The sequence below is a fragment of the Aethalodelphis obliquidens genome, unplaced genomic scaffold (genome assembly GCF_003676395.1).
Source record: "Aethalodelphis obliquidens isolate GAN/ISIS:26980383/991018 unplaced genomic scaffold, ASM367639v1 scaffold63, whole genome shotgun sequence".
Lineage (NCBI taxonomy): Eukaryota > Metazoa > Chordata > Mammalia > Artiodactyla > Delphinidae > Aethalodelphis > Aethalodelphis obliquidens.
The window spans coordinates 2,288,418-2,301,258 of record NW_020838007.1 but is presented as its reverse complement, the minus strand read 5'-3'; the positions used below and the strand labels follow the sequence as shown (position 1 = coordinate 2,301,258).

The window sequence follows — 12,841 nt, the reverse complement described above, 5'->3', positions numbered from 1 at the left end:
GAGAGTGGAAGCTTGGGCCCCAGGCCCACCTCCCCCCGTCACTGCACTCTCTCCCATGGGGCTTGCCCTCTGCCACCTGGAACCAGGCACTTACAGGCACTTACAGGCCCACTCAGGGCGGATGACCTGTGCTCGAGGGACAATTTGAGGTTGACCTTTGAGGCTGGGGCTTCCTGGAGGCTCTTCCTGAGTCACTCGCTGGCTGGGCAGCTGGACACAGCCGTGAGGCAGACGGTCCTCCCTGGAGAGCAGCCCCACTCAGGCCGGTTCCTTCAGAGGGAGCAGTAACACCAGGGAGGGTGGAGGGTGTGTCTGCAGGAAGATGGAGACACTGAGGTCTGGGCACGTCTCCTGTCCTTCACCACACAGGTCCCTTGGTTAACCTCCAGGGAGTCTGGACAGAGGCCCCGTGGAGGCAGAACCCGCCTGGCCTGTGGGTGCTGAAGGGAGCCTCCACCTTGCCCTGGACGTGTGTTTGAGAGATGGGGGCGGTGGGGAGAGTGTCTCTGTAGCCAGTGTTGGAGACTCTTCTGGGCTGCTGGGGACTGGTGGAGACGGGGGCTGATGGCGGGGGCACCGGGGGTCTTGCTGCCTAGCTTCCGTTAGCGTTCCTTAGCCTGCTCTGGCAGATGTGGCCCTGGAGTGTGCTGGCTTCCTCACTGGGCTCGGCCTGGATACCACTGTCATGATACGCAGTGTCCCTCTCCGGGCCTTCGACCAGGTAATGCCGGGCCGGTGTCCCCTCCACCTGTGGCCCCCCTGGGCAGGTGCAGGTGTGGGCTGGGAGCGAGGTCTCAGTCTTTAGAAACTGGCCCTTGAGTCGAATGAGGAGATTGTTGGCAAAATAAACACCTGCCAGTGTATTGCAGCAAGGGTCAGCACGTGGGGAGCGTGGCAGGGACCAGAGGGACACTGTGGGCACGCTGGCCAGCTCACGGGCCGTGAGGTCAGGTCACCCAATAGTAAGCAGCTGGTGGGCAGAAGTGCTGTCCTGGCTTCCTCGCTGAGCCCCCTGAGGTCCGAGGAGCTCCACTATCCAAGGGTAGCATGGACAGGGAGCAGGCGGCAGCTGGTGAGGCCCTGGGTGACCGTCACGGGAAATGGTGGCCCGGCCACCATGGACTGGAAAGACGTGATGCTGAGCCAGGCCACTGCAGCCTCGCCACCTCCCCGTCCACCGCACGGGGCAGCACCGGCCCTGGGGCACAGACTCTCTCCCTGATGGTGGATGTGCCCACATAATGAGCACGTGGAGTTTTTTTAAACCAAAAACCCTCCGAGGAGATGTCACTTTAAAATCCAGGTCTGGGTTGTCATTGTCAAGACACCAGGCTCCCGGTGCCCTGCAGAGATGGGCACTGTCCATTGCACAGCTCTGGGGCAGTGCACCCCTCGGTCCTGTCACCTGCTCAGTACACACGCCCGAGCACCTGTCACGGGGACACATGTCCAGGGAAGGCCTCGAGCCTCATGCTGGACGCAGGTGGAGATGGGGCCCGAGAGGCAGAGGCCCGCAGGGACGTGGAGAAGGGGGCCGATGAGGCTGAGCTGGAGAGCCCGGTTGGCGGGTGGTCATGGTAGCAGGAGAGGGAGAATCTGCATGTGGCTGGCACACAGAGACAGTGGGGTCACCAGGCTGGAGTCGGGGGCGCGGGGGGAGAGCAGGCTCCAGGTGAGGCCTTGTAGCCTGCCCACCTGTTCCTGGGGCACAGACAAAGCTCCTCATGCTGGGGTGGCCCCTGAGTCAGGAGAGTTAAACAGTGACTTGTATTTTCTCCTGATGGCTTGTTCGAGCCCCCACCGTGGCCCTGGGGGCACAGCTGCCTGGGCTGGGAGGGAGGAACCCCCTGCAGCGCCTCCTCATGCCATGCCACCTCCCCTAGCAGTTCTTGGTGGGAAGCGGAGGTGCCCACCTCCACTCCCAGCTACCCCACTGCTGACCCCAGCCGGGGGGCCAGGCAGGCAGAGCCTGGGAGAAGGGGTGCGTCTCTGCCATTTCAGTGAAGACTCAGTTAACTAACATCTAAAGAGAGTCCAGAGATCACATGCACCCTAACCGAGGGGCTTGGGTCCTCAGATTTGGAGGGGGTCGGGGCGCCAGAGGCTCTCCCGGCTCGGCCCTCAGCTCCGTGGAAAGCAGGGCACTCGGAGCAGGGTGGCCTGTGTGAGGCATCCTGGAAGAAGGCGTGGGGCCCTGACCTCTTCCATTGGACAGACTCCCCTGGGGCCCCGGGCCTTTTCAGGCTGTAGGCCCAGGTCCTCTCCACAGGCCTCAGCAGTGACACTCCCACTGCTGCCCGGTCCTCAAGGCATGTCCTCTTGTGCTTTGCAGCAAATGGCTTCCTTGGTCACAGAGCACATGGCTGTTCACGGCACCCGAATCCTGAGGGGCTGCACCCCCTTGAGAGTGGAGAGGCTCTCAGACGGGCGACTCCAGGTCACCTGGGTGGACCTCGCCTCCGACAAGAAGGACACAGGCACCTTTGACACCGTCCTGTGGGCCGTAGGTAAGGATGCTCGGGACCCCGTGCTCCTACGCGCACTCGGGGACCAGGTGCTCCTACGCACACTCGGGGGACAAGGCGTACCGCCTTCCCCTCCATTGGGCATCTTGGCCCCCTTCTTGCCACTCCTGGCGCTCGTCACCCTGCTGGCTCTTGGGTGGGGGCTGGATAAAGGCCATGAGGCGGCCCTGACCAGCCTCGCTCCTCCTCCGTCCGAGCACACTGTGCTCTCCTGGTCTTTCTTCCCCAGCGCTCCTCGCACTGGAAATGAAAACCAAGGAAGAGCTGTGGATGGTGGGTCGCAGGCAGCTGGGTTTTCGTCGGGGAGACTAGTTAGTCCTATGGGCGGTTTATCGAGGCCTCGCGTACATTTCCTACTAACTTTAAACCTTGGTGTAGATGTGTTTTTTTAGTAAATTAGACTTGTTTTCCACCGTAGCTTCAAGATAGCTGTTTATAACATACAAACGATAACGGAGTTTTTACCTTTTTTAAACTGTTTTAACGTGTGAGTAACATAAAATTTACTATCTTGGGCTTCCCTGGTGGTGCAGTGGTTGAGAGTCCGCCTGCCGATGCAGGGGACATGGGTTTGTGCCCCAGTCTGGGAAGATCCCACATGCCGCGGAGCGGCTGGGCCCGTGAGCCATGGCCGCCGAGCCTGCGCGTCCGGAGCCTGTGCTTCGCAACGGGAGAGGCCACAACAGTGAGAGGCCCGCGTACCGCAAAAAAAAAAAAAAAAAAAAAATTTACTATCTTAACCATTTTTAAGTGCTCAGTTCAGTGATATTAAGTACATTCACACACCACCCTCCATCTCCAGAACTTTTCATCGTCCCAAATGGAAACTCTGTCCCCATCAGATAACCCCCCACCCCCTCCCAGGCCCTGGTCCCCACCCTCCTACTTTCTGTCTCTGTGACTCTGATGACCAGGTCCCTCAAGTGAGTGGGACCCTACAGTGTTTCCCTTTTTGTGTCTGACCTACTTCACTGGCATTGTGTCCTGGAGGTTGTCCGTGTCATAACCTGTGAAGGTGGGCAGTGCTGCATATGGCACACTAGGCTCATCTGGGCATTTGCCAGTGGACACTTGGGTTGCTTCTATCTTCTGGGTGTCTTGGAAAATGCTGCTGTGGACAGTGGCATGCAGAAGCCAGCTGCTGTTAATACGTGAACGTAATGGAGATGTGAACGTAATGGAGACGTGTAGCTTCTAGCCAGCTTCTTGTTGCTCCTGACGCATCCCCCTGGCTGCCTTCAGCTCTATGGGTCATCTCGTGTTGGGAGTGGGTGTCCTCCCGGCCTTGCCAGAAATCACACTTTGCAGATTTGCAAAGGCAGTGTCTAGTGATAGGGCAGAGGCCCCGGGCCTTTCCCAGCAGGCGTGGGCTGGCTGCCACCCTGCCTCCCGCTCCCCGAGAGGCATGGGTCCACCTGTTTGTGGGGGTGAAGGCCGAGCAAGTGTGGCCATGCAGAAACGGCTTGTTGGTGACCTTGTCGGGCACACTCCCTCCCAGGCTGGGCCCTCCCTGCACCCGGCTGCCCCCACAGAGAAGGGGAGAGTGGATTTGGGGGGCCCCTGCCAGGGCTGGGACGGTCAGCCTGGAGAGGAATGGGCTTTGAGGGTGGAGCAGAGAGTGCAGGCGCTGCGAGGGGCTCCCCACAGAGGGGCTGCGGGTCCTGCTCCCGAGGGCGTGTGGGCTCACCTGCCGGGACACCCACCTGCCTTGGTGCCTGTGGCCCGTGGGCTTGGGACCCTTTTTCCTGATCTGTCAACTTGCATTTTAAACGTAGGGACGGTCAGTGTCTTCGTTCTCCCGTGTTTCCAGCCCGTGGGTCTCTTCGTGCTGAGCCCGGTCACTCGTCCACGGTCTGGGCCTGGGCTCTGAGTCCGTGTGGTCGTCAAACTTGTTGTCCGGCTCCACAGCACTCGGCGAGTGTACCGAGCCCTCAGAGGGCCTGTCCCCCAGCGTTTGTCCACCCCGGCTTCCCAGGCCCCCACGTCCCCGGAGGTGGGCCCGGGCAGCAGTGCACTTCTGAGAAGCTGCGGTGCTTAGAGTAGTGGGAAATCGGAAAATGAAATAAACTCTGGAGGAGTCAGCAATTCACTTTTGAGGAACGAGGCAAAGATCTGAAATGCCCCGGAGTGAACTTACTGCCTCTTGACCAAGATCCACTAGATTACCAGAGGAAATGTTCTTGACCAAATTGTAAAAGTAAATCTTACGTAGGTTTATTTTGATGAACGCTACTCAGACCCAGAAACGTAAACTGATTGTTATTAATTTAAAATCCGTTCTAACTGGCGAGGTGGCTGGTTCCCCCTCCCACTCGCACCCCATCCTCCCGCTTGGTCCCCAACGCCTTTGTACTGAGGCGCCGGCCTGCACCCAGATGCCATCAGCTGAGCCCACGCTGCTGGCAGCAGCCAGAGGGTGAGGGGCCGGGCCCTCGGAAAGCCTCAGGGTCCTCCCAGCATCCAGACGACCTTGGTGGGCGGCAGGCAAGGCCCCGGGAGCCCTCCCCAACTGGTTTTGTTTTCTATATTTTCAAAAAGAGCATCCCCCAGACAGTCTGCCGGGCGTGATTGATGCTGGGGGTGGAAGCTTTTCACAGTCCTTGGCCTCTGACCTTGCTTTCCGAGGCGGCGCTGCGGTGGCGGGTTCCTGGCACGCCTCCTGGGTCTGCACGGGCAAGTGCTGGCGGGGCCACTGCTCCCGCCGGGTTTTGTAAACATTCAGGAACCATTTCCCAGTTTAACAACCGGGAATGTTCTCCGCCCGTTTACCAGGTAAGCCTTGAACCAAGCGTTATTTCTACTTGCAACAAAGGGTGATCCTGGAGGTCAAAATACAACGACCTGGGCGGCACAGCCGAGGAGGCAAAGAGCTCGCAGACTGTAGGTCTGCCCAGACGCCAGTGCTGCATCCACACCGTCTGGACTTGACGTGTTAAAAATGAAAAGGGAAAGATGCGCCTCGTGCCCTGTGGACGGTCCACGTGAACGGCCTTGGCCACAGCCGACGAGGCTCACAGATGCGGGGATGGGACGTGGGCCCTGCAGTCTGCCAGCCTCTTCCTCGGTGCAGCCTTGATCTCCACGTGGTGGATTAAACACATTAGCAGCTAAAGCAGTTAATTGCTGTGCAGGGGGCCGGCTCATTGTTTGTCTGTGAATCACCCACCCACACCAGGTGTCTTAGATAACAGGCTGGGAACTCGCAGGAGGAGGATTTCCTGTCTGCAGATGTGCCGATTACGGTGCTGAGTGAAGACAGTCAGCCCGCCTGCCGCAGGCTCGTGTTCACCCGCACAGTTAACCACTTGTGGCCTGGAGCCTGGCTGTGGTGGTGGGGGGGTGGGGGGGGGGGGAGCAGGACTGGCTGGCCCTGAGTGGACACCTCCGAGCAGGAGCCTTCAGCTTCCTTGTAGCTTCCTCTTATTTTAAAGAATGGCTGGAGCACCATGACCTCGGAAAAACCAGGAGCTGAAACGGTCCCGGGCCCCTCAGCGTCTCTAGCCTCCAGGGAAGGATGAAGGCTCTGGCACGTCCATCCCTGGGCCACAGGAGCCCTGCCCAAGTTGGAAGAGCCCACCCAGGTGGCCACTGTTACGGGGCCCAGAGTGCCTGCCTCGAGACAAGGCAGGGGGAGTCAGCCTCTGAAGCCATCTCCTCTTCTTCAGGCTTTGTCTTAGCAAAAAGCCATTGCCGTTTACCTGTGTCACGTTTGAGCCTCAAACGTGGGAAAAGGGAGCTCGTGAGATCTGGCTCAGGACTGGAGGCCAGCTTCCCAGCAGCACCCAACGACCACACTGAAGCCCTTGGGCCCGAGGACACAGCCCCTTGTGTGGCTGTGTTCTCTTAGGTGGGGACCCCACAGTGGCCTGGCTGTGCCCCCTGGGAGGGTCGCCCAGGGTGGGTCCCTGCCTCCCGGCACTTTGCCCGGGCTGCCTGTGCACCCTCGCTGCGGTCTGTCTGACCACAGCCTGTGCTCACCATTCACACTCCTGCCGGCACTTAAATCTTCCCTCGTTACACGATCCCCCTGCTCGTCGGGAAGTGTGCTCCAAGGACGCATGAAGTTGGAGGGAATGCCCGTCTTCCTGTAACGGGAGGCAAGGGGCACGTGAGAGGACGTGTATCTGGTTGTCTGCGTCCCCGTGTGCTGAGGAGCAAGTAGCCATGACCAGCTGGTGGTTCTCCCAGTGCGACCAGAGGAGGCTGGACTGGCCCGGCCGCATCGAGCGCTCTCGGGCGCAATGCTGCCCTGGGTGTCCTGGGCAGTCGGCGCTGGGAGGGAGGGCCATCCCAGCTTCGAGGCACCGGAGCTCACACAGTCCCCCCGAGGGACTCCGGCCAGCAGGCGAGGGGCAGCTCCAAGGGCAGGGTGTGTGGACATCGCCTCCAAGGAGGAAGCCGGGTGTCTGCTCGTACGTGGAGTTCTAGTGCTCTCGTCATTTGTAATAAGCACGGCAGCGAGTCACGTGGGTTTTAAGGAAGAAACTCTTTCAAGGGAAGAGAATCACGAGGATGCGTATAAATGAATGAAAAGGGCAGTATCGGACATTCTCAAGAGGAGATACAGCTAATTTAACATGTGGCCAAAAAAACACCGAATTTTACTAGTAGTCAAAGAAGCGCAAATTCAATCCTCACAGTCCCCCCCCACCGCCCTGCAAATGAGCAGAGCCCACTGCCACTGAGGAGGGGGCAGCCCTGCCTGCGCCCCGAAGCCCCCCTGAGGGTGCCATCCTCATCCTGGGACCCACCAACCCCGTGCAGGGCGAGGAGCAGGCAGCCCGCGTGCCGGACAGGGCAGTGTGTGACCGTGACATGCAGGGTGACCGGGACGGGCCTCCACCAATCGTGGAAGGAGCACTACCTGCACACAAGGTGCGAGGGAGGCAGTTGGAGGACGACGTGACCGTTGCCATGTAAGCCCAGCCTGGGCCTGAGCTGGCGCCCGAGCGACCAGCCACTGGGTAGCCCCCCGGACCCCACACCCGTTCTCCATCTTCCTCTGGGGCTCTGGGCCTGAGCTGAAAGGGAGGGCATGACCCCCTGCTCTGAGCACAAGGGGGCAGCGCGGCAGAGGGCGTGGGCCTGTCCCTCCCTGTGTGACCCCTGTCGAGGGCTTGCCCACCCCAGGCCTCACCCGCAAGGCCCAGCTTCCAAGCCCTGAGGTGCCCGCGGCTGCCCCTGGGGCTTTGCCTGGTCCAGCCCCTCCCTTCCTTCACTCTTCATTCTGGAAGCGTCAGTGGACTGCCTGCTGCATGCGGCCTGTTCTTCACTGTACTGCCCCCCACCCCCCATGAACCATCCATTTATTCTTTTTACCAGTGGCCTGGCTCACACATCCCACATACTTTCCAAGTTCATGTATGCAGAACGTCCTAAAAAATCCTGGCTTCAAAATGGACTGCAGAGGCCACCTAACTCCAGCATATATTACCGTCTCCTGTTACTACTTTCAAATTTATCTTTATTTCCTTCGGGATCTGGGATATGGTTTGCTGGCATCTGCAAGGTGTGTAGTTACCATGGTTACCACAGGCGCAGGAGGAAGCACTCTTGACCTCCTGTGACCAGCCAGGCGGGTGCAAGGGAGAGCCTGGGACAGCATGGCCGGCGTCAGAGCAGCTGGTCCAAGTGCTGCCGGCTTTGCCCTCGGACTCTCCAGCCCCAGCCCAGAGTGTCACCGGGAGGCGCAGGGCCCGGGGGCCTGGGGAAGAACCTGAGGACTGAGCTATGAGCCCCTGCATAAGGGACTGTCGCCCACTAAGCCCATGCCCTCCAGTCCTGCCTGTGGGGCCAGCTCCCTCCTCTCTGGGAGCACAGTCCAGTCCCCTCCCAGGTGCCCATTGGGTCCCCAGGCACCTTGGCAGGATGCTGGGCAGGCGGCAGGTCCCACTCTGCACTCATGGGTCTCCATCAGGACCATAGGGCCAGTACTGGTGCCGTCAGAAGGTGGGGCCCTCCTGGCCTTGCACTGCCCGTGTCCAATCTGATGGCGAAGGGCGCCAGCCCTCAGCCCCCGATTACTGGGGCCGAGCCGAATGCAGAGGCCGGAGCCATCCGCTCAAGAAGCAGACTTAGCTGAGCCTGTGTTTTGACTTCCCGCCAGGAGAGCAGCTGGAGACTTAAGGCTCCCCTCCCCGGGCTCCACCAGCCACCACCCGACCTCTGGGGCCTGAGCCATGGAAGCTGTGGGAACTGTGCCTTTGAAGCCATGAGTCCTGCCATCGGGATCCCCCAGCCACGGTGACGGGGGCCACCCGCTGCCCCCCTGGGGTCGGGCAGGAAGAGTGGCCCTTGCCGCCCTGGCTCGATGAGGCCACATCGTCTGAACTGGGAGAGAAAGGGTGGTGAGGCAGCTCAGCTGTGACGGGGCCCAGGCTGTGAGCACACGGAGCCGGCAGTGCCTGGCATTTCCCCTTCTGGCCTCTCCCCCAAGAGCAGGGTTCGTGCGCTGACTGCCTGCAGGGATGGGTGGGTGTGCAGTGCAGGCCCTGGAGGTCTCGGAGCTGGGGCTGCCCGGGGAGTGGGGGGGTGAGGTTGTGCGCACTGTCTGCCTCCTTTGGGTCAGCTCATGCGCCACGGGTGCTGGGGGAACGGCCGCTGCCAGATGTGGGGACACGAGGCCACAGCCTGGTGGCAGAGAGAGGTAAACCCACGTGGAGCACCGTCCTGCCTCGCACAAGCTGCAGGAGGGGTGTCTTGGTGGGGGCGGAGGCCAGCCCGGGGGACCATGTGAGGACCCTGAGACACCCCTGCCGGGAAATGCACACAGGCATGGGGCCCCAGTGTCTGTGAGGCCTGGGTCCTGTTTCCGACTTCCCCTTGGGCTGATGCTTTCAGAGGCTGCAAGGTCCTGTCGGGCTGAGCCTGCGGCCGTGCTGATCCTTCCTGTCCATCACTTCACCATGTGGCCTGGGGTACCTGGCCCCGCGGAGTCCGGCCCCTTCCGCGGGGAGGGGCTTAGGGATCACAGTCTGGGGCTGGGGGCACATCGCCCTTGGTTGCTGCTGCTTCTACACCGTTTCTGTGGTCAGAGCCAGGAGCCTTGTATTTTTAAAAAATCATGAATTTCCAATTCAAAGTTGACGTTACGGAGTTTGAACCATCCTCTTTGAGTGACACGTAGGACCTGTTAGTATCTTCACTTGTGGGGACATGACCCTCGGAGGTACAGTTCCAATGTGGGTTCGCAGGGTCTCCCGAGTTGTCTTTCCACGTGTTCTGTTACAATAGGCCCCTTTGTTTTAGGTTGTTTACAGGTTATAGGGATTTTTTTCCACGTTTAATTTTACTTTTTGAATATGTATATGTATAAACTGTGTATATGATTTAAAGAAACAAAATTGTATCACAGAATGTGTTGAGGAGGGTCTTGTTGCTGACTCCCCATCCACCCCATTTCTTCCCCATTCCTGCTCCGTCCTTTCATTGAGTCTCTATGCAGGTGTTTGTGTGTGCACATGTATACACACGTGTGTGTGTACATACATACATGTGTGAGCGCGTGTTTGAGGCTCTTGGCACTGTTGGTGCTTGATGTCTTACCAATTCTAAGTGGACATTCTGAGAAGGGTTTTAAATAAAACAAGGAATCTCGGTCAGAACCACTAACGAAAACCTCCCAGCCTTGCTCTTTGTGTCCTTCAGGCCGAGTTCCAGAAACCAGAGGTCTGAATTTGGAGAAGGCTGGTGTGCGTACCAACCCCAACACTCAGAAGATCCTGGTTGATGCCCAGGAAGCCACCTCCGTTCCCCACATCTATGCCATCGGAGACGTGGCGGAGGTACGGCCTGCGCCACTGCCTGCCCCCACCCCGTCCCCCGACCCTGTACCCCCGCCTTGTGGCTCACACGGGCTCTGCGCTGAGCCCCAGGAGGACTTGGCATCACCCCCGCCTCCATGCTCCTCCTCTCTGTGGACGGGTGGGCGGACAAGGGGGCACCGTCCACAGATCCTGCCGTGAAGCTCCTCACGGGTCAGCTCTGAGGGATGGTGTCTGTTTGCACACCATGGAGTGGCCTCGACCTCCTGGCCTCGGTTTACCTCTGATCTTGGGCGGTCCGCACCCCCATGAGCCTGGCTTGGGAGGCATCTGTCAGTGGCCCCCCGCTTAAGGGCCCAGAAACACCGGGGGCTGCTCAGCTATGAGCCCTGGCGCCTCAGGATCAGTCGGCCTGTCCTGCACACGTGCATCGCGTCCCGAGGAGGGCAGCCAGGGCAGGGTCCCAATCATAGGCTGGGCCCCCAGACCTAGCAGGCCTCTCCACGGTGCTGCCACAAAGCGCCACGAACTGGGTGGTCAGAACAGCAGAATTTGTTCCTTCCTGTTCTGGAGGCCCAAAACCCGAGGTCAAGGCATCAGGGCTGTGCTCCCTCCTCTGGGGAGGACCCTCCTCGCCAGGTCCAGCTTCTGAGGCCCCGGGTATCTTCACAAGCATCTCCTCTGGGGCCTGCCTGTCCCTGGATTTAGGGCCACCTGAATCCAGGCTGACTTCACGTCAATCCTCACTTTAATTATCCCTGCGAAGACCCCAACTTCCCAGGAGGGCACAGTCTGAGGTACTGGGGGGATATGAGTTTGGGGGTGCTGTGAAACCCACTGTGGTGTTAGTTTATGTTTATTCTTCACACATTGAGCACCAGGCACTTTTCTGGGTTCTGGGGTCACTGCAGGAACAGACAGAAGTCCCAGCCCTCGTGGAGGTGATGTTCTGTCACAGTCACAGATGACAAGCAAATGAGCTATTTCAGGTGTCAGGAGATGCTCAGTGTGGGGGTCAGAAAGGTGGCAGTCGTCATCGATGCTGTGGGACTGCCCCTCCCTCAGCCTCCCCAGCCTCTGCTGCAGCTTGTGATAGGTGGGGGGCTTCCAGAGAGCCTGGCACACACGTGGAGATGGGGCAGGGGGCGCGGGGAGGCCATGCACGGCTGGGCCTCCCTTTGTTCCTGAAGGGCCAGCCTGCTCATCTGGAGACAGTCTGTCCTGCACTACAGCCTGGCCCCAGTGTCCCCATTGTACCAGAGGGGCCGCCCCCGCCGTGGCCAGTGCTCAGATGGGAGCCAGTTGGCTGCCGCTTGAGCCTCAAGCCCCCCATGAACCCAGGCTCATGAGATGCTGTGTCGGAAACAGCCCCCTGTGTCGCGACCACGGGGACAGCCCGCTGGGTGCGTCAGAGCTCCAGCCGCTCCCCCCGCTGGGTCATCTGGCCACCTAGTCGACCCATTGGCATGGACGAGGCTTCATGCTTGCTCACTGCCCTGGGGACCTGGCTGCTTAGCTGGGCAGTACTGTGTCTTAAAACACTCAGCCTGCTCCCTCAGAAAGGTCACTCTGAGCAGCAAGAAGCGTTAACCCCCAGGGGTCTGGCGAGGGGAAGCTGTGCTTCAGGGAGACCTCGTGTGCCGTGTGGGCTGTGTCCCCGTTAGTCAGTTAGTCAGGCCGGTGGAATGCACGGGCTGCCTACACAGCTTTATCGCTGCCGATCTCCATTCATTTCTGGAATGTCAAACAACATCTGCATTTCCTGCTGCTGCAGGGGTGATTGGCAGCCAGCCCCAGGCCAATGCGTGTGGGGACACGGGGGCTGTGCCACCCCCTGCTCCCCGGCAGGACACACCCTGGGGCAGAGGCCTCCATGAAACGGCGTCCGATCTGGGCTCGGTAATGGGCTTGACGTGCCAGACAAGCTGCGTGTCGGAGCCCACTGCTGCTCCCAGGGCCCGTCTTAGCCCGAATCCGTTAGTGCGAATGGGTAAATGGTGGCTGGGTCCCTTTTGAGCTTTGTTGTGGGGGCAGCTCTGCAAAGGCACTGATGTGAAGAAGGGGTCCTGAGAGAAGTCACAAGTGGGTATGGGCGGTGTGGCCAGGCTTGTTAGCGGCTCACCCCCTTTTCCAGGGAAGGGGCCGTGACCACAGCTGTCTCCCCCACGAGCAGGACAGAGGGGAGCATGCGGGGACAAGTAGAGGCAAAATGCGTCTGGGGGAGACGCCCCACTGGGAAGGTGGTACCCCCACTGAGGGTCAAGCCGAAGTAACCCCGTGCTCCCACCTCCCAGGGACGGCCAGAGCTGACGCCCACGGCTATCATGGCCGGGAGGCTCTTAGCCCAGCGGCTCTGCAGTCGGTCCTCAGACCTGATGGACTATGACAACGTGAGTGCCCCTCCTCTTCAGACGCCACTTCCAGCCTGTGGGAGCTGCAGCTCGTTCTGGGGGTGCACGTGTGTCTGTGCATGCGAGCATGTGCGTGTGCGTGTGCACCTGTGTGTGAGGTGCAGCCCGGGAACAAGAGAGGGGGTTGCCTGTCCAGGGACTA

General features: G+C 60.0%; 1 protein-coding gene across 9 annotated transcripts in view; it reads left to right on the top strand.

The window, feature by feature from the left end:
* The window catches only part of TXNRD2 (thioredoxin reductase 2), a 34,611-nt gene that overhangs the window by 17,878 nt on the left and 3,892 nt on the right, over positions 1 to 12,841 (top strand). For 7 of the 9 annotated variants that reach the window (XM_027088479.1, XM_027088477.1, XM_027088478.1 and 4 more), the window contains exons 10-13: positions 630 to 721; positions 2,333 to 2,507; positions 10,173 to 10,309; positions 12,583 to 12,678. In XM_027088479.1, the coding sequence (XP_026944280.1) occupies positions 630 to 721; positions 2,333 to 2,507; positions 10,173 to 10,309; positions 12,583 to 12,678 (500 nt within the window). Of the gene's footprint in view, positions 1 to 629; positions 722 to 2,332; positions 2,508 to 2,754; positions 3,057 to 4,300; positions 5,281 to 10,172; positions 10,310 to 12,582; positions 12,679 to 12,841 lie in introns of those variants that run through there. The other 2 variants (XM_027088483.1, XM_027088484.1) reach the window with 2 other exon arrangements.